This window comes from Brassica napus, chromosome C3 (genome assembly GCF_020379485.1).
Source record: "Brassica napus cultivar Da-Ae chromosome C3, Da-Ae, whole genome shotgun sequence".
In the NCBI taxonomy this organism is placed as follows: domain Eukaryota; kingdom Viridiplantae; phylum Streptophyta; class Magnoliopsida; order Brassicales; family Brassicaceae; genus Brassica; species Brassica napus.
The window spans coordinates 23,937,994-23,960,726 of NC_063446.1; the positions used below are offsets into that span (position 1 = coordinate 23,937,994).

Below are 22,733 nucleotides of genomic sequence, written 5' to 3' on the forward strand. Positions count from 1 at the left end.
ACATTAACCCATATATACTGCATGCACTTCTGCGGATGCCCCTTGGCGTGCAACTGTTAAATGGGACAAGTAGTTTTAGACCCTGGGAACTCTCAACTCTGTATATTGTTTGAGACTTTGTAGCAATTCACAAAATGTGTATTATTATTCAGCAAACGAAAAAAAAACTGACAAACAATTGGAACTTGTGGAGCTTTCTAACTCCGGCTTCTATGTGGTAATTCCAATCAATGAAGCGAATGAAGAGCTGCTTTTTATCATCCGAAGGTGGTCTTCGTCGTGGATTGGAGTTGAAGCCGTCTCTTTTCACAGCGGCTCGGTGTCTTGTCGTGGTTGAGCGGCTCGTTTTTGCTCAGGTTAGGCTTTGGGCTTAGCCCGTAGGCGCGTGCACAGAGTAGTGGTGGCTGTGTGGCTATTTCTCCTATGTGGTTTGCGCGTTCAGTCTAAGTTAAGCGGTGTTGATCTGTCGTCTATGGCTGTTGCAACTGCTTCTCCGGTGACTGCTCTCTCCTTCTTCACCAGCTGTGCTAGCTTCTCTCATTTTGCTCGTACCTTATGTGGAGACTACGAGCCCTTCAGTTTCAGCTGCTTTCTGGGTTTGCTCACTTTATGGTGGTGCTCCTGTGGTGGCGCAGTAGAGACCGAGACAGGTTCTCTGTCTCCGGGGTAAAGTGTCGGTTTGGGGACCTTTCGGAGTCCTTGGTCCTTGTCCGGCGTGTGAGATTTGCTTGGGATTACGGTCATCCCAGTACCTGCTTGGCCTCTTGGCTGACTAGGTAGACTGTATCCCTTCTCTGCTGCAAGTTTGGTTGGTCGAGGGTAGGTGTTGCTGTTGGGGAAAGTCACACGGCGCAGCGGAAATACTAATGGTCGTGTTCCCCTGACCTTGTGTGAACCTGTGAAGAAAATACTTCGACGATGGCGGGATGTAATATGCAGAAAAACGTAAATGAGACACACAATTTTTACGTGGAAAACCTCCTCGATGTGAGAAGGAAAAACCACGGGACCGTAGTCCACTCAAAAATCCACTATATAAATGGTATGAGTACAACCACGTCCTCCCTGTTCAACAGCCTGAACAGAACAGAGAGTCTAGCTACAAAGAGCTATCTCCAACACAAACAACAACAACAAGAGAGCAACACAAAGCTTCAAAAACCGGCAACAACCAAACGACCTCAGTTCACAAGGATTCCGGCATCCAGAGACTAATCCAACCGTACAAATCCAAGATAAACAAGTCAAAAATACCTCCGCCAAATTTCAGCTCAAGAAGAAAAGATCTCACCGTCGGATTTACCAAACACCCAAGACTGTCCCGCTGAAGAACTGTGACGATCAGCTTCACTAAAACCCAGACAATAGAAGATCCAACCGTTGAAATCCAAATCCCTTCGGTGAATCTCTAACCCACTGACTGAAGAAGCTTCCCACAAAATATCATCCCGATCAAGTTCCGTTTGATCCTCTAAAACCAGTCTTGAAATAGCCTGACGAGTTTTCTCCTCATTCTCTCTTCTTTCTCTCTTTTGTCTCTCTCTCTCTAAACTCTATTATTGTGAGTCTACAGTGCAAAGGGGAACATCACTAATTACTTAAGGTCATGAGAATTATTATGTCTCATGCCCACTTGGTTCTCTCCATCTAGGAGGGACCCAACAAACTCCCCCTCCGACTAGATGGAAGAAACAGCCATTCCGGCTATCTCTCGGCATACCTCAAGCTTCCCCCTCGGTAATGACTTTGTCATCATATCAGCTCCATTATCATCCGTATGAACTTTCTCAAGTTCCACTTCCTTAGAAGCAACCACATCACGTATCCAATGATACCTCCTCTGAATGTGTTTTGACTTCGAATGAAATGTAGAATTCTTCCCGAGACAAATAGCGCTTTGACTATCACAAAGCAACACATACTTTTCTTGCTTGAAACCGATCTCTTCACAGAAGTTCTTCATCCACAACAGCTCTTTACAAGCTTCAACTGTAACAATGAACTCTGCCTCAGTGGTAGATAGTGCAACACACTTTTGCAACCTTGACTGCCATGCCACAGCTCCACCCGCAAATGTTACCAAGTAACCCAAAGTAGATTTGCTAGAATCAGCATCTCCCGACATGTTAGAATCAGTGTAACTGACAAGCAATGACTTCTTACCTCCAAATGTAATCTTCAAATTAGAAGTCCCTCTGACATATCTCAAAATCCACTTCACAGCATTCCAATGTTCTCTTCCCGGATTGGAGAGAAACCTGCTGACAACTCCAACGGCGTAGGCTAAATCCGGTCTTGTACAGACCATGGCATACATCAAACTACCCACTGCAGAAGCATACGGAACCTTCGCCATATCTTCCTTCTCCGCATATGTCTTCGGACTTTGTTGACTGCTCAGTCTTAAGTGTGGAGCAAGAGGAGTACTCAACACTTTAGACTTGTCCATGTGAAACCGCTTAAGTACTTTTTCAATGTACTTCTCCTGAGATAAGTGAATCAGCTTCTCACCTCTATCCCGAATAATTCTCATACTAAGAATCTGTTTCGCTGGACCAATATCTTTCATGGCAAAAGACTCACTGAGCTGCTTTTTCAACTCCTTAATTCTGTCCATGTTCCTGCCCACAATCAACATATCATCGACATACAGCAACAAGATGATAAAATCATCCTCACCGAACACCTTCACAAATACACAATGGTCTGAATCAGTCTCTGCATAACCATGCTCCCCCATAACAGACTTGAACTTCATGTACCACTGCCTTGGTGCTTGCTTCAATCCATAAAGGCTTTTCTTCAAGCGGCAAACCAAATTTTCTTAGCCCTTTTGCACATAGCCTTCCGGTTGTTCCATGTAGATCTCTTCCTCCAAATTACCATGAAGGAAAGTAGTCTTCACGTCCATTTGCTCAACCTCTAGATCAAGGCTCGCTGCCAGTCCAAGTACAACCCGAATGGATGACATCTTCACAACAGGAGAAAAGATTTCATCATAATCAATTCCCTTCTTTTGGCTGTAGCCTTTCACAACCAATCTAGCCTTGTGTCGAGGTGGAAAATTTTCATCCTCATGCTTAATTCTGTACACCCACTTATTAAGCAAAGCCTTCTTGCCCTTAGGCAATTCCACCAACTCAAAAGTATGGTTCTCCTCAAAAGAATCCATCTCCTCATCCATGGCTCCAAACCACTTATCCTTGTGTTCATCCTCCAAAGCTTCTTCATAGCTTTCAGGCTCTCCCCCATCAGTAAGTAATACATACTCACTAGGATCATACCTTGTCGACGGTTTAAGACCTCTCTCGGATCTTCTAACAATAGTAGGTTGGTTCTCAGCAGCTGGTGTCTCACCATGATCGTCACCATGATCACCACTACCATCTTCATGTGCGGGAGCATCTGCACTGGGTGTATTATCCTGAACCTCAACCTCAACCTCACCGTGAACCGATGTAGAAGGAGTAGCCTCTGTATCGATCAAACCCTCAAAAATCTGAGTTGGCTTTTTGGACTTGTCAATGTCCTTAATCGTTTGATCTTCCATAAACACAACATCTCTGCTCCTTACGAGCTTCCTCTCAACGGGATCATAAAATCTGTACCCGAACTCATCATGACCATAACCGATGAACACACACTGCCGCGACTTCATCTCAAGCTTCGATCTATCAACCTTGGGAATATGAACAAATGCCTTACACCCAAAGACCCTCAAGTGACTGTAAGAAACATCCTTACCAGTCCAAACCCTCTCTGGAACATCACCATCCAATGGAGCACTTGGTGACAAATTCAGCACATGAACCACCGTGTTCAAAGCTTCTGCCCAGAAAGTCATCGATAAGCCTGACTGTGAGATCAAACATCTCATCCTCTCGACAATCGTCCGATTCATCCTTTCAGCCAACCCATTCAACTGTGGAGTATGAGGTGGCGTGAACTGATGCCTTATTCCATGCTCTTTGCAATAAGCATCAAATGGTCCAAGATACTCTCCACCATTATCACTGCGGATACACTTCAGCTTCTTCCCCGTTTGTCTCTCAACCAATGCCACAAAGTGCTTGAAATATCCCAGCACCTGATCCTTCGTCCTCATAGGAAATACCCACGACTTCCTTGAATGATCATCAATAAAAGTCACAAAATATGATGCGCCGCCAAGAGATCTTGTCTTCATTGGACCACAAACATCTGAGTGTACCAAATCCAGTACCTCGGGTTTGCTAGAAGGTGCGGAAGACTTGAAAGATACCCTGTGTTGTTTTCCCGCAAAGCAATGCGAACACTTCTGTAGGTGCAAACCAGAGATTCCTGGAATCACCTCATTCTTAGACAACACATCCATTCCCTTCTCACTCATGTGACCGAGTCTCTTATGCCATAACTCCATGGCATTATCATTCTCCACCGCATTAACAATATCTTTGGAGACCTTAGCCTGCATCCAATAGAAGGATGAAGACTTCTCACCTCGAGCCACAATCAAGGAACCGCGAGAGAGCTTCCATTTACCACCACCGTGCAAACTGAAATAACCCTCATCATCAAGTCTTCCCGTCGATATCAGATTCATCCTAATATCATGAACATGCTTAACATCCTTAAGCACCAGCCTAGTACCAAGACTAGTCTCCAAGCAAACATCACCAATGCCAGCAACCTGAGCCATCGCATCATTCCCCATCTTCACAGAACCATAATTACCCGTAGTATAGGTATAAAACAAATCCCGCTGTGATGTAGCATGAGTAGTAGCTCCACTGTCAATCACCCAACTGGTGTCCTGGCATGCGACATTAATGGCATCACCCTCAAGAAGAATGAGAAACTGATCTTCGGTGAGAGTCACCCGATCCACCTTTTCTTCTTGATTTCCTTGCTGCTTGTTTTTCAACTTCCAGCAATCCTTCTTCATGTGCCCTTTCTTATGACAGAAGTAGCACTCCATATTAGCAAATCTATTAGACTTGCTCCTGCTCCTGTTCTTGTCTCTCTTGGGATCTCTACTTGTACTTCTCCCCCTTGACTCAGTAACAAAGACATCTGAACGCGAACTGCTAGCATTCGACTGCCTTCTTGCTTCCTCATTAAGAACATTGTTCTTCACTGAATCCATCGAAATAACACCTTCTGACGTGGAGTTACAAAGAGACATCCTGAAAACCTCCCAAGAGTCCGGTAAAGTACCGAGAAGCCACAGACCGTGAATCTCATCATCAAACTTGATGCCCATATCAGCCAACTTGTTGAGCAATCCCTGAAACACATTCAAGTGATCTGTCATCGGAGTCCCCTCCTGATACCTCAGCTCAATCAACTTCTTGATCATGTACATCTTGTTGTTTCCGGTCTTCCTAGCATATAACTGCTCCAGCTTCTTCCACAAAGAACGAGCATCCGTCTCAGTCTCAATGTGATGTAACACATTATCATCTACCCACTGCCTTATCAAGCCACACACTTGGCGATGCTGCAGCTTCCACTCTTCATCCGTCTTCTTCTCAGGTTTCTGCTCCTCGAAGACTGGAACATGGAATTCTTTAACAAAGAGCAAATCCTCCATCTTGCCCTTCCATAGATGATATTTAGCACCATTCAAGCTTATCATCCTGCTCATATTTTCCATCTTTCACACAAGCAAATAATAACCCAAAGTTATCAAAAAAACCAAAGCTCAAAAACCAAAAGCTCTGATACCACTCTGTTGGGGAAAGCCACACGGCGCAGCGGAAATACTAATGGTCGTGTTCCCATGACCTTGTGTGAACCTATGAAGAAAATACTTCGACGATGGCGGGATGTAATATGCAGAAAAACGTAAATAAGACACACAATTTTTACGTGGAAAACCTCCTCGATGTGAGAAGGAAAAACCACGGGACCGTAGTCCACTCAAAAATCCACTATATAAATGGTATGAGTACAACCACGTCCTCCCTATTCAACAGCGTGAACAGAACAGAGAGTCTAGCTACAAAGAGCTATCTCCAACACAAACAACAACAACAAGAGAGCAACACAAAGCTTCAAAAACCGGCAGCAACCAAACGACCTCAGTTCACAAGGATTCCGGCATCCAGAGACTAATCCAACCATACAAATCCAAGATAAAAAAGTCAACAATACCTCCGCCAAATTTCAGCTCAAGAAGAGAAGATCTCACCGTCGGATTTACCAAACACCCAAGACTGTCCCGCTGAAGAACTGTGACGACCAGCTTCACTAAAACCCAGACAATAGAAGATCCAACCGTTGAAATCCAAATCCCTTCGGTGAATCTCTAAACCACTGACTGAAGAAGCTTTCCACAAAATATCAGCCCGATCAAGTTCCGTTTGATCCTCCAAAACTAGTCTTGAAATAGCCTGACGAGTTTTCTCCTCCTTCTCTCTTCTTTCTCTCTTTTGTCTCTCTCTCTAAACTCTATTATTGTGAGTCTACAGTGCAAAAGGGAACATCACTAATTACTTAAGGTCATGAGAATTATTACGTCTCATGCCCACTTGGTTCTCTCCATCTAGGAGGGACCCAACAATTGCTTCCGTTCCAGCATCTGTTCCCGATGGCGTGTTGTTCCTGCAGTCGGCTGCTAGGTTGTGGAGTGTGGCGGCTCTTGGACTCTACTACTTCCGAATAAAAGCTCGTCCTTTGTCTGCTCGGGTGTTCCCGGTCTCGGGCCTTGCTTTCTATGCGTGCTGGGTGTGGTTAAGGAGGTCACTCACTAGCTGTTCTTGGTTGGACCTTATCTCAAAGAGTTGTTCATCGGGTACGCCAAACTCTACCGGGCTCAGTCTCTCGTTATCACTGTGGTCCTTTTCTTTTGTGGCAAGTGTGTTGTGCCGATTTGGTTGCCTCCTATGTGTGGCTGTATTGTCTGTTGTTCTTGGCTCTGATTAGCTTAGATTGAGGCTTGTGTAGTTGCATTTCATTTTTTTGTTTTTTGTCTCTTCTGTAGTTCTGTCAAAAACTCTAAAACTTGGTAATAAATCTTAATTTTTTTACCAAAAAAAAATAAAAAATAAAAAAATGAAAATATGCATCTCTCACATCAACCAGGCAATAGTACAATCAACTTGAGAAGTTACATCAAACCCAAAACTGCAAAGAGTAAAAAAAACCGTCATGGCAAAAAGACTAGAAACCTTGGATAAGTCAATAACCTCCAACAACGCACTGGCTCGGTCGCCAGTATGGGCCCTGTGGTACCTCCTTCCAAGCTGCCAATGAACAATAGACAATTATTTTGAACACACTCTGAAAGCCCAATTCCATATACTAACAAGAGCTACCTGATCAAACGGCAACACGATAATTGCTTGAATATGATTTTAATATCTCCACTTTTTTTTTGAACTGAACATCATCTCCATTTTGTAATAACAGACTTTATAAGCTTCATTATTAATATTTGAATGGGATAACAAATAATCAATAAAGATAACAACTAATAATTTGATTTGGGAATAATAAACCAAAAGGAAAAAATTAAGAAGCTGATAGCAAAGCGTGTCTGACGCAAGAAGACTGACGTAATACTCAGTACTGGTAATACTAATCATTTCTTCATATTGAGGTTAAATTTACATTTTACGAAATAAAAACAATATTTATTTTTAGTCGGCAGATATACTACATTTTGTCTTTCTACTATTAGATTGACTGACAATTGTAATCCAAAACCTAAATTCATTTTTTTCCGGAAAATTCAACGTCATCGATTTTTTTGACAAAAACTTAATCAAATTATTATTTTCCAAAAGAGAGGAAACATATAAAGAACATGTTATATGTTTCACAAAGCACCAAAACTTGAAGGGAAAAAATCAATTCTAAATAAAGAGAAATTGCGAGCAGAAAAATTGTGGATGATAATTAGCCACAATACTAAGCCTAAGGGTCGTGTAAGAAAACACCATCGCATGCATCTTCTCCTTTTCATATTCTTTCCAATTTCTATTGCTCATTAAAACGCTTTTTGCAAGATTAACTCAAAACTCAAAATCAAACCTAAAACTAATCCATGCTTTTCTTGGATTTTTGTTTTGTCCTATTCACCCCACAAGTTCATAATATTCACGAAAATGCCATCAATTTTTTTTTTTTTTTTTCCGTAAATGACATTTTTACTCTCTCACCCTCATCATTTTCAAGTAATTACAAGATTGTCATTGTCATCAATACCCCAACCACCATAAACAACCAATTTAAAGCTCTTAATGCACCTAAAATCAATTTACACTCTCTCTTTCTCACTTGTTATGAACTAAAAACAATATCTCTTTCACTTTGTCCCCATATTCATCCAAAAAACTCAAGCTTTTGATTCAAAATTTTTTATGGTTGATAGAGCCATTCAAGCATACTATTCTTGGTGATATCAGACGACTTACTAGTAAGTCGTCTGTTGAATACTGTACATTTTACGACTTACTAGTAAGTCGTCCCATACCCTAAATTTAACCCCTAAACTAAATTGACTAAATTAACTAACTAACCACGTTATAAACCCGTAGTTATACTTAAATAGTGTTTACTATACGCAGAAATAAACACACTTAGGTAAATTTTAAAGCTTTCAAAAAAATATTTATGCATTCCAAAATCTAACCCTAAGAACACATACAATACTACAACATATATTGGCAAAACCTAAACCAAAGAATATCATGACTCACTACTTTCACTCATCTATGTTGAAAACAATTAACTTTTGTTATATCTTAATTTATATCTCTTAAAACATATGTTAATTATATGATTTCAATTTTTCAATTATCAAAATATTTTTTACAAAATTTTTAAATTATTTCTAAGTAGAACTAGTCCAGACGACTTTCCAGTAAGTCGTCTGGACAGACGAATTACGGGGGTTAGAAACGTAAAAAAAATTCGGTTTTTTTGTTTGTTCACAAGGGGTTGATTGTAATTTCAATAGTCTTTTAGGTTACTTTTGCATTTGATTCAAGTTTGGGTTTACTTTTGTGTTTGAAATCAAGTTGTGAGTCATATTTGGCAATTTTCCCTTCTTTAAAGGGCTTTTTGCAAGATTGACTCAAAATTCAAAGTCAAATCTAAAACTAACTCATGCTTTTCTTGGATTTTTCTTTTGTCCTATTAACCCCACAAGTTCATATAATTCACGAAAATGCCATCAAGTTTCTTTTTTCTTCCGAAAATGACATTTTTACTCTCTCACCCTCATCATCTTCAAGTAATTACAAGATTGTCATTGTTATCAATACCCCAACCATCATGAACAACCAATTTGAAGCTCTTAATGCACCTAAAATCGATTTACACTCTCTCTTTCTCACTTGTTATGAACTAAAAACAACATCTCTTTCACTTTGCCTCCATATTCATCTAAAAACTTCAAGCTTTTGATTCAAAATTTTTTTTATGGTTGATAGAGCCATTCAAGCATACTATTCTTGGTGGGTTACTTACGTTTGAGATTCTGGGTGGTTGGAGAAGACTCTGTGTGCTAAGGAAGTCATCTCACTAGTTTAAGGTATGAAATTGGAATTTTTTCCAGATCTGTTCGTGTAGAAGACTTACCCTTAAGTACTCTGGCTGTAGGTAAGTCTTCTGGTCAAACGGACAACTTACTTGTAAGTCGTCATCTTTGTTTGTTAAAAAAAAATCTAGAGAATACCCTAGACGACTTACTGATAAGTCGACTTACTGATAAGTCGTCTATGATAAACGAGTTAGTTTTGCATTTGACCGAAGTGTGTTAGATATTTGATTTTTTCTGGACGAATTACCAGTAAGTCGTCTCCGGGAAAATAAAAAATTCAATATTTTATTAAAGCAAACGACTTATCTGTAAGTCGTCTCAAGTTACTTTTGCAATTGGAAAATACAACTTAAATATTTAACTTTTCCCAGACGACTTACGCGGAAGTCGTCAAGTAAGACGACTTACTTGAAAGTCGTCCAGGATAAGCAAAGTCGTCCAGATTTATTTCCTAGATTATGGTCAAACCTTGCTTATCTCGGACGACTTTCTCGTACGTCGTCTACCTGGACGACTTTCAATTACTCAAAAAGATTATAACCTCGACATGAGCACAAAATCTGTGGAGATAACCTACTCATTACCAGCAGAAATGATGCAGGCTCCAGACACCCCTCCTATTCATGTTACAAGTGATAGACAAGTTCGAAACTTGTTCGAGATAACCAAAACGCATGGAGTACGGCTTTGTGTATCAAGCCGTAGCAAGGTGGAAACGGTTTTAGAATTCAGGGAAGAAGATGATGAAGCTGATGAATGTTTTGAAGATGATGATGATGATTTGGAGGATGATGGAGAGGAGGATGATGGGGAGGAGGACGATGGGGAGGAGGATCCTGGTATCTCTATTGTTGCTGAAGCGGACGAAGATGGTGCGGATTACAGTGTTTATGGAAAGGTTGAAGATGAGGATGAGGAAGATGATGATATGTGTTTTGAAGGTATCAAAAATATTGAAGGAGGAAGATCGAATGGTAACAGTATCTATGTCAACCAGAGTTTTGTTAGCAAGGATGCACTGCTTTCAGAGCTGCGGTTGACAGCAGTGAGGTTTAGGTTCTCCTTCAGAATATACAAGTCAACGAAAACTCTCCTTGTGACAACATGTCCGGTTAGTGGTTGTCAATGGAAGGTCAGAGCGAGTGTGAAACATGGGACAAACACGTTTTGGGTAACAAAGTATGTGGAAAAACATACATGCTCAGTGGGAGACCGACTCGCTCAGCAGAGACACTGTACTCCGAATTATGTTGGTAGGCTTTTCATTGATCGTGTTGGAATCATTGATGGGTTGAATCCGCAGCATATCACTGATGCAATGAAGAACATGTTTGGCATGACGCTTGATTACACCACTTCATACAGAGCACTTTTATATGCACAAACATTGGTGAAAGGATCAGCAGAAGAATGGTATCCGCGTCTGCCATCATATCTCGAGCAAATCTCCTTAGCAAATCTCGATTCTATCACGGCTATAGAACTTGATTCTATCAATAGATTTTAGTATCTATTTCTCTCTTTTGGAGCTTCTATCAAAGGTTTTAAGTATCAGAGAAGGGTCATTGTGGTGGATGAGACTCACCTAAGTGGGAAGTATGGAGGTGTTATGTTAGTTGCAGCCGCACAAGATGAGAATTTTCAGATATTTCCATTGGCTTTTGGGATCGTAGATGCTGAAGATGAACCTTCTTGGGAATGGTTTTTCACAAAATTGACTAGTTGTGTATCTGATGAGCAACCTCTGGTGATAGTCTCCGACCGGCACGCAGCCATTAAAAGTGCGTGTGATAAGGTGTTTCCTCGGGCAACCCGAGGAATATGTTATTATCACCTTCAAGATAACATTGTCAAAAAGTATAAAGGGAAACATCTCTTGTACTTGGTGAAAGGTGCTGCTTATGCTCATACGGTTTCAGATTTTGACCGGTACATGGCTGAGATACGGAGTGCAAACCCGGACCTTGCAACGTATTTGGAGAATGCCGACGTCAGCCTATGGTCAAGGGTTTATTGTCAGGGGGACATGTACAACATAAAGAAAAGCAACATCGCTGAATCTATTAATTCCGCTCTGAAGCGAGCTAGAGGATTTCCGGTTGAGTTCCTGTTGGAGTTCATAAGAGAGAAGCTAGGAAAGTGGTTTTGGAAAAGGAGAGAAGATGCTTTGAGTCTCCCAACTTAACATAGTCGAGGTGTTGAATACTTGCTTGCCGTTTGATCGGAGATAGCGGATACGATGACGGTACAACCAATTGATGGATGGCGATACTTTGTGAAAGGTGGCAAAATGGACTGTGTGGTTGATTTGGAACATGGAAAGTGTGATTGTGGTGTCTATGCAGTGGAGAAAATACCTTGCTCTCATGCTATAGCTGCTGGAACATATGCTGGTTTGCATATCTCCACACTTGTATGTCTAGTGTACTCAAAGGATTTTCTGTTTGCAGGATACTCAGAGAATATATATCCTTGTGTTGGACAACAATTTGAGGAACACACATGCTTTCCTCCTGATGAAAAGCGTGGTCCGGGAAGACAAAAGAAATCAAGATGGCAATCTTGGTTGGAGCTATCCAGGATGAGAGGACGCAAACCCCGGAAGCAACACAGGGTTTATAGATGCTCAAAATCCAAGGAAACTGACCATACGAAACCACAATGTAAGAAATGACGTGGACGACCTTCAAGTAAGTCATCCAGAAGGTCATCCAGTTAGTCGTCCAGGGTTTTTTCTTCCAGAAGACCTTCAAGTTAGTCGTCCAGTGTTTAGTCTTCCAGAAGACCTTCAATTAAGTCGTACATAAGGTCGTCCAGTTAGTCGTCCATGGTTTTTTCTTCCAGAAGACCTTCAAGTTAGTCGTCCAGTGTTTAGTCTTCCAAAAGACCTTCAATTAAGTCGTCCAGAAGGTCGTCCAGTTAGTCGGCCAGGGTTTTTTCTTCCAGAAGACCTTCAAGTTAGTCATCCAGTGTTTAGTCTTCCAGGAGACCTTCAATTAAGTCGTCCAGAAGGTCGTCCAATTAGTCGTCCATGGTTTTTTTTTTCCAGAAGACCTTCAAGTTAGTCGTCCAGTGTTTAGTCTAGGCCTGAGCAAAATAACCGGAACCGAAGAACCGAACCGGAACCGAACCGAAATACCCGAAACCGGAACCGAACTAATACCCTCAAATACCCGAACGATTCCTATATTTTTATATCCGAAATAACCGAACCGAACCAGAACTGAACCAAGAACCGAACGGGTACCCGAATATATAAAAATATTAATTATATATACATATAACATCACTAAATATTTATTTTTAATTTAAAATTCTATTAAAAATATCTGAAAATAGTTGAGGATAACTAAATTATTATAAAGTATCCAAACTACCCGAAAGTATCCGAAACTATCCGGATAGTTTTATCCGAAATATCCAAAGAAATCCGAAATATCCAAATTTTTTATCTAAATCATCCTAATTATTTGATATTTTACCCTAAATAACCGATATTTTATTCAAATTATCCAAACTACCCGAACTATCCGAACCGGATCCAAATGAGAACCGAACTTTTTCCGGATATTTTCCGGTTCCTACATTTACTATCCGAACCGAACCGAACCCGAAACTATCCGAACCGAACCGAACCGAAAATAGGTCAAGTACTAAATGGATCCTCTAGCCCCTATCTGAACTACCCGAAACCCGAAATACCCGAACCAAACCGAACCGATACCCGAAATGCCCAGGCAACGTTAGTCTTCTATAAGACCTTCAATGAAGTCGTCCAGAAGGTCGTCCAGTTAGTCGTCCAGGGTTTAGTCTATGTATTAAAAATTTGTGTTATGAACTTATCTGTGTCAACTTCTTTGTCAAATTGCACTACCAAACAAATTTGAGATAGTCTTGCCTTTTATATTTTCCGAAATATAGTTACAAAAGGTCACTGCTCAGAAGACTTTCCAGAATACTTATAGTTAAGTCGTCCAACATTCCAGAGGACTTAACTGTAAGTCTTCTGTGCAGAATATAGTTACAAAATAGGGATAAAGTTCAAATACAAAATAGGGATCAAGTTCAAATACACACATCAGCCTAATCTATCGTACAAAATAATCTAACAAAGCCTATTTATCACCCCTCATACGCACCCAGGTTGGCATCATTATCCTTGTTTTCGAAATCATGCGCGTCAGGAAGCTCTTGAAATATATCCACCGCCATCTTATCCCTCATAGTCTTCCCGTTGACCTTAGCAAAGTCTTTTTTACTAAACTCTATCCCAAGAGCATGACATTCAATGTACTTTAGAGTGTACACGCCACAATCACCAGCTCGGGCCGGAGGTATATTGGTCGGTCTCTCATATGTGAATGGCTCCCGGCTGTATTGGGCACGTTGTTCGTCTGAGGAAGTGCACTCAACAAGCAGATAAGGGACCATGTAGAGAAAATGCTCCATTACCACATCGAGGTCTTCTGGGGAGATACTGGAACAAATGCTGTCCCAGACGACTATGTGCCTCTTAGGGATCGATATCCACATAGCAATCCAATGAGTGTCGTTGTAGTTCACTGGCGCATAGACATCATCAATATCCGTCCTCCAAACCTTGTTCGATTGGCAAAATGATGGTGTAGTGCCTACATAATAATTCCACGCCCCACCAGGGAGTCTTCTTCCTAAACCGTTCTGATCGGGCTCCGAGTCCTTAAAATCATTGTAGTTGAATCTCCATTGCTGAGCAAAGAGATGATCAAGAAAGCACATTCTCTCGCTCCTGAAATGTTGTGGGTTAGCGTCGTACCTCTTCCTCAGCACATTAACCAAGCATCAATATGCTGCATATAAAATAGGGTACAAGTTAGAAGATATCAGACAACTTACCAGACGACTTATTGGTAAGTCGTCTACAAAGAAAACTTATCAGTAAGTCATCTAAGTCATAGCAGAAGACTTACACAGTCCTCCAGCCACTCTAAGGAGGTCCAGAGGATTTGATACCACCAAGTTCTACTTGTCCATGGTATTTTATCGAGAGGTGTTCTATAATGACTACAAACACAAAATGTTGAAAAGCAGTCAGTTTTTGTAAACTAAAGCAAGCTATTATGGGAAAAGCAAACACTTACGGACAAGTTTTCAACCAATCAGCGAGCTCCTTCAACTTCTTCTTGTCAATTGGTGCAAAAGGATTATAGCCTGGATAAAGCTTTTTGTTTGGAATGATCACTTTGGCCGTGCTGTTTGCCGTATAAGGAGATTGCTGTGAGGCAGCAAGTTTCCTTGTTCGATCTCTTTGCACGGCAAAGTGCCAAAGCAGCATCCCTCTTTCCCAGATATCTAGCATCCTCCTTCTGTAATTCCGAAACAGTGGATTGATTTTTTTTCAATAGAACAAGGCTCGGTTCTGGAGCTTTATCTTTCAAGGAACTAGCATCTGCGGGCACATCTGGACCTTTATCCTCCGGCAAGCTCTTCCTTCCCGCGTTCGTCCCATTAACACTTTCACTCTGCAATATACAAGATGGGTTTATACAATAATAACCAAAGATCCATTTCAAACAATAATAACCAATGACTTTGTCGAAAGATCCATTTCATACACTATAAACAAAGCACACATGTTCTCACATACAAGAAACAAAGCAAATGAAACTTTTCAGTTCTTATTCTTAAGACTTTGTCTAGTCAATCTCTGGTTGGGAGAGGATTCATTACTAACCCCGGGTTTGAGCGTCGGCTTAGGTAGAGGGGTAGTATTTTGAGCTGATGTCCCTTTCCGTTTTGTGGTGATACCAACCTTCTTCTCCACAGCTTTCACCCTTTCCGACAGATACTTGATCTCCTTAAAGCACGTCCCAAACCCTTTCCTCATGGCATCAACTATGTCCTTGAACATGGTTTTAATATCCTCTTTGATCAACCCACCAACAGTCGTATGAACCTCTTCACTAGCCTCTGCAGCTGCCTCTTCACTAGTCACTGCAGCTGCCTCTTCACTAGCCTCTTTACGAGCTTTCTTCCGAGGTCTTGGACTGTATTCCCTCACTACCTTTTTCTTCGCTGGACTCACAACCGCCGGCTTTGTATTAACCCAAGTACCGGTGACTTCCCATCAATCCATGGTCCACTTCCACGGTTTCTTTACAAACATGAGTTTAATTATGTTCTCCGCGGGCGTGTCCTCAACATAAAACTCCCATTTTGGAAACATTTCACCAATGTCTTTCTGAACAAAGTTGATCACCCTAGTCTGCAGTAAATAGAAGATATGAACTTAGATATTTGACAGATTAAGAAAGATGGAAAGAAAAGACTTCACAGTCGACTTATAATTAAGTCGTCTGGAAAGTCTTCCATCTGGAAAGTCTTCCAGCTGGAAGACTTAGTAGAAGACTTATAATTAAGTAGTCTGGATAGTCTTCCCAGACTACTTAATTATAAGTCTTCTATTAAGTCATCCAGCTGGAAGACTTTTCAGATGACTTAATTATCAGTTTTCCACTAAGTCGTCCAGTTGGAAGACTTATCATACGACTTAATTATAAGTTTTCTGCGAAGTCGTTCAGATTGCAGTAAATACCTGACTGAGGATAACCTCTTTAAACTGTTTGTGTCCTTTGCGACCCTTGTAAGCCAGTATCGGTGGAGACGGATTGTTTGGGAGAGGATTACCATAATTAGCACCCAATTCCGGCAGAGCTGTGTACACCCAGACCTGGAGAGCTTGCGCAAACCCATTAATAGTGTAACAACCCGAAATATTTCTGCCCTTCACAGAGTCCATCAGCACCTTAAACGCGACTCTCCCCCATGGATAATTCTCAAACCGTTCTAGCTCCATCACTAGCCTTGCCAGAGTAATCCGTGTAGGGGTTGAATATTTTCTCCCTTCAATGTATCCAGTGAAGATGGCAAGATACGCGAGCCGCTTGCGATCATCCCGAGACCACCCTTCGCATCTCTCAAATGCTGCTATTATCTCCTGAGTAGACGGCCCAGCTTCGACATGAACTCCCAACATCTCCTAGAAAGAAGTCAACTCCTTTGTAACAACACAGTGAGGTCTCTCAAGGTCCTCGATGTACTCGCAGTTTAGACCAGTGAGGTTTTCAAACTCTAACATTGAAAACCTCAAAGGTTCTGGACCAACGAGACTTCACTGCTCATATTTCTTCTTTATGTCCAGCTGGAAAACCGAGCATGTAGTGAACCAGCCTTGAAGCCCAATCAAATCCCAGCTCTTGGAACTTGATGAAAACTCCCAACTTCGACTCCTTCAGCTCTTCATATTCGTCATCATGAAGAGCTTTCTTTAAAGCAGTATGCAACGTCCAACAAGTGTGATACAAAATGCTATGCACTGCGGGGGGCTCTTCCCCTAATGTATGTATCCTACGGGAGAGTTCTGGTATATCCACTTTTTTTTCATGCAAAACAATCAAAGACAACCATCTCAAAACAATCAAAGACATAATTAAGTCAACCATCTCAAAACAATCAAAGACTTATAATTAAGTCGTCTCGCAAGTTTTCCAGCTGAAAGAGTTATAATTAAGACTTTGCAGACGACTTAATTATAAGTCTTCCAAGACTTCCAGTAGAACATTTTAAAGCAGACCTGGAAATTCGGAGAAGATATAGTTGCCTTCGACATAGCGGTTATATATCTGCAAAAATAGACGTGAAAAAAGAATAAGTGTATAAATTGATAGAGACAACGTTTTATGTTCATCTTTTCCTCAATCAATCACTCGACACTAAGAGATATAACTTACCGGCGGCGGAGTTCAACGAGACGCCTCTGAGAGAATGCGCGCTAGGGTTTCCTCTCAGATCTTATATAGAGGAACCGACTGTGAGAACGGTGGTGAGAACAACAGTGATAACGGTAGAGAGATAACCGGCGGTGAGAACGATGGATTAGAGAGAATCGATGGAAATCGCCTTCGAAATCTCCTTTGAGAGAAACGGCGTTAGGGTTTTCTGAATTTCGCGAAACAATGAATAAAAAAAACACCTTATATATGTCCGGTAAATAATCCGGTTAGGTTTTAAAGTACATTGTGAAATTAAAGGTTCGGTCCGGTTTGGACGACTTACTAGTAAGTCGCCCCAGACCCTAAATTTAACCCCTAAACTAAATTGACTAAATTAACTAACTAACCACGTTATAAACCCGTAGTTATACTTAAATAGTGTTTACTATACACAGAAATAAACACACTTAGGTAAATTTTAAAGTTTTCAAAAAATAATTTATGCATTCCAAAATCTAACGCTAAGAACACATACAATACTACAACATATGTTGGCAAAACCTAAACCAAAGAATGTCATGACTCACTACTTTCACTCATTTATATTGAAAACAATTAACTTTTGTTATATCTTAATTTATATCTCCTAAAACATATGTTAATTACATTATTTCAATTACATGATTTCAATTTTTCACTTATCAAAATATTTTTTACAAAATTGTTAAATTATTTCTTAGTAGAACTAGTCCAGACGACTTTCCAGTAGCCTTTTAGGTAAAGTCGTCTGGACAGACGACTTACGGGGGTTAGAAACGTAAAAAATTTTCGATTTTTTTGTTTGTTCACAAGGGACTGGTTGTAATTTCAATAGTCTTTTAGGTTACTTTTGCATTTGATTCAAGTTTGGGTTTACTTTTGCATTTGAAATCAAGTTGTAAGTCATATTTTGGTAATTTTCCCTTTCCTTAAAAGCTCATTAGTTTTTCTTGTTTCTTTATGTTAAATTTTGTTTTATAGCTATGCGTTCTATCTATTGGTTATATTACCACCAATCATTGCCCTCCACATTATTACACCGTCCACAATTTTGTTATTTTAGTACTAACGCGCGGGATAAATATTATATATATGTATATTATTGTATGTATTTTATGTTCTTACATATTATGAAATATTAAATATATATTGAATAATTAAAAGTCAATAACTATTACATATATAGTTAAATTGGTGCGGACGTATAAATCAATTTTATTAATCCAAACAATTTTTTAAAAAATTTGATAGGATATGTAATTAAATTTAAATGATATTAACATACATAGTATATTTTTAATATTAATATCTATTAAATGATGCTTTCTACTCATATGTTATTTTTATCATGTGTATCTTTAATAGCAAAAACTTTAAATTATTGATAACAAAATTTTCATTGTGGGATTAATAATTTTAGTAATTTATAATTTTAAAAAAAATTATCATGTTAGCTCAAAACTTTTATCAAAAAAAATTATTTAAAATAAATTTTGAAACTAAAATATTTATTTATTCAATATGGTTTATAGTTTAATTTAGAATGATATATATACATATATATTTTAAATCTTAATGATTAATTGAATTAGACTTTTACTTATATGATTTTGTAATCATTTGTATTTTGTCATAACAAAAATTTTAAACCATGGATCGTAAAATTTGAATGTGAGACTTTTAACAGTTTTAGTAATTTATAGTCGTTTTTTAAAATTCAAAATATAACATATACAGAAAAATCTAAATTTTTATAATATGGTTATTGTGATTTTTTAAAATTATTTTAATAGTTTAAAATTAAACAAATTTGATAAGTTACATTATTTTTTTTATCAGATCTTTATTATTCAAAATCATTAATTGTCATATATACTTTAGCCACATTAGGCAATTCCGAAATCTTTATTTAAAGAAATAATAAATGATATTAATAATGAATTTATGGTTAGTTTAATAAAAAGCTTATTATATAATTAGATGAACCAACATATTTCTCTAATAATTCTAAGAATCATCATAGTGATGACACGTGGCTACAAAAAGAAGTTGTAATGTTTCACAAATAATATATAGGGGAATTAAAAACCTACAAATCAAACAAATCAAGGTCATAACATAAATTTACGCCGCTCACCATCATAAATAGGTATGTAAAAAGCCTAAATTCCAGCCTTTGTGTAAAATATCTATCAAAATATATTGAAAATATCATATTGAAGATATATATTTTTGTTGGCCGTCACGCTAAAAAAGAAGATATTTTTGTTCCTTTTAGTTATTCCATCATTTTCAAAATTAATTATGTTTTAAAAGATATATTTTATATCTTTAATATATTTTTTATTAGGTAACAATGGTAAATTGTAAACTTACAAAAAATTAATTGTATTTCTTAAATTTTGTTTGGATATAGGTTGTACGAAATAATTAATCACAAAATAATGTATTAATAATCATATTTAAGATGTTTTTTCATATGAATGAAAACTCCAAAGCATACATCTCTTTGAAATGGAGAAATCAAGTTTCAAACCTTAAAATGCATAATTTTATTTTAGGAAACTGATTTTTGCAGTCACCTGGTGAATCATTAGTGGCCAAAGTGAATCGGGATGTCTATTATTCAAGAAAAAAAAAATATACATAATGGTATTTAATCGAAAAAGACAAGAACTATAAACAAAAAAAATATGTTACAAAAAAAATAAACAAATAAAATATAGAAAATAGTTGCATTAAGAATGGCATCTCCCAAATGTTTATATATAGAGATCCCTCCAGTTACTCTGAATTATCAACATAAAATCACATTTCTCGACATAATCGTTTAGTTAGTGTTCTTTAGAGCTCTTGTGAATGTCTTCTGAACAGGGTAGTGCAGCGAATCCTTCAACGTCGCTAGACGTAGAAGGAACTGAAACAATCCCTTTTCTCAGGCTTAGTCGATCAAGAAGAAGTTCAGAAGCTCCAGCGAGGCATCTTAGTTGGAGATGGAGAGCCACGGCGGCTCAGAAGGTTTATTCCTTAAAGCTTTACAACGCTCTCCGGCGTTCACGGCGGAGCACAACGGTCCGAGACACGGCCAACAAAATGCTTGCAGCTACGGCTCGTGGTACTACTCGGTGGAGCAGAGCCATTTTGGTGAGTCCACTCGGGAATGGTCTGTACCGGCACAAGAATACAAAGCCGGTGTCTACGGCCAGGGGAGACGGAGGAAGGAGTTGGAAGTTGTCGCCGGTGAGAACTCGGGTCAGAGTTCTAGGTGGGTTGGTGCCTGGCTGCCGGAGAACGGCGTTACCGGAGCTTTTGGACGAGACGGCCGATTACATAGGTGCGTTGGAAATGCAAGTCCGAGCCATGACAGCTCTATCCAAGATACTGTCTGAGTTTCAGCCGTCTGATAAACTCGGCTCGGCGTTATAGCCAATGTGTGTAATATTTGTTTTGATTAATTATTTTACAATTTTTTTTTTTGTAACACAATTATTTTAAAAAATTATAATCCGAATATTTTTAATCAATTGTTTGCAATGAAATTGTTTTGTTGTTTGTCGTTCGAAGTGTTTTGGTGTTATTTCATAAGTTTTAGTTGTAAATATTTTTTTTTACAAATTTTGGACATCATAGTGTCTCAAATATTAATAGACAAGTAATTATCAGATAGTTAACTTCCAATACAACCATTTGTCTCAATGCTAACCTTAAAATAATTGACATTAGAGTATAATAAATATTTAAATGTGTAAGGACAAATTATGTGTGTCTACTGTCTAGTTTATATGTCCAACTTCTAAATCGGAATTTATAAAATCAATGGCCCATTCACCCTGCGCAAATTTCAATATATTTGTTAAGAAAATATAAATTTGATATTCTAAGCTATATGCCAAAAACTGAAATTAAAATAAAGTTTAAAATATACACGAGAGGCATGTGCATGCAGACCCTACGGTCCGACTCTTTTGTTCAGAGTGCGTCGCATGTGAAATCTCTTTATCTGAATTTAGTTTCTTCTCGAACAGATTTTATTTTCATGTGAGGAAATAATATTCATATAAAATGATAAAAAGTTAAAAAAAAAACTTTCGTGTGTCCTACATCTAAACAACTTTGTGAAACAAATTGAGTGCATTAAGCCTTTTTCAAAAAAAAAAAAAACAAATTGAGTGCATTTATCATACTTTGTCCTTATACATATGTATCCAGATTACATTCTTTTCTAACTAGAGTTGTGTACATGATGAAATTTATGTAGAGATTAAAGTTACGTCTATTGTCTGAACGTCAGCTGATTGGAGAAGAATATATCAATCTTGATCATATGAACTGAAGTACAATATTTGATAGTTAAAAAGAACATGATTACATTAATGTTGGATATGTATAGAAATTGAAGAGGCTATAATATTTGACAGTACTCTAAATGATGACAGATCAACATGTTAGAAAATATGATGTGGTTATGCTGACGCGAGTTCGAATACGGTTTAATGTTTGAAGAAAAATTTTGACGTCATAAAAACGTTTTATGGCTACAAATACGGAAAATAGATCACATTTAAAAAACGCAACTGAAAAATACAAGATGAGATTTTGCCATTAAAGAGGTGACACGTTTGAAGAGTAAAACCTCAAGAAAAAAAGAGATGACAACGAAAATGGATGGAGACGAGAAGGTGGCATGATAATTGGGGTCAAGTGTGAGATGTCTTCTTTGATTCCTTCAAGGCTCAAGGACCACCCACCACTTTCTGACCTCCTACACCTTTTGTTTATAATTATCCTTGTGATTCTATAACATTCTAAATAAGGATTAGCCAGGCTCTAATCCGGCCGAGATGCTACGATACATGCAACTCAAGCCAAGTCTCGAGAAAAACGCTAAAAAAAAACCCAAAGTACTTGCTTGCATATTATTGTTGACATATGTCTCGGCGAATGCTAGGCATGTCACATTTTGGTCCCAAAAAAAATTAGATGGTAAATATCAATTCGGGTCCAAAATAGTTGATTCTATTCTCGATTATGAAAAACTTTTTATTTATATTTGGTAACCAAAAAACTCAGGAAACTCCTTGAAATGTTGCCATATCTTGGATCACACATTCTTCATATACCAATGCCAAAAATGGCTCTTCCGTTATGGAGTGGTCATTTTCTTAGCATCGGCAAATTAAATGGCATTCTAATTTCTCAGTGTATACGCGTTGACACTTACAAATCGACCCGTCAGAACTTGTGGACATGATCTAGCATTTGTCTTTTTGTTTACCATGACATTGGACCTCAGACGCTGCCGACCAAAACCAATGACGGCTGCCTTTTGGAGTTTACAGCTTCTCTACAGTCAAAATTGCTGACTTATCAAGTTCTTGAATCCAATGGTCACATATCTATTATATCTATATGCA

At 38.7% G+C, this 22,733-nt stretch overlaps 1 protein-coding gene across 1 annotated transcript; it reads left to right on the plus strand.

The window, feature by feature from the left end:
• Positions 1–19,921: 19,921 nt before the first annotated feature.
• Positions 19,922–20,882, plus strand: LOC111203983 (transcription factor bHLH150-like). The gene has a single exon (XM_048750114.1). The coding sequence runs from the start codon at positions 20,179–20,181 to the stop codon at positions 20,743–20,745; it is 567 nt and encodes a 188-aa protein (XP_048606071.1). The 5' UTR covers positions 19,922–20,178; the 3' UTR covers positions 20,746–20,882.
• Positions 20,883–22,733: the final 1,851 nt, after the last annotated feature.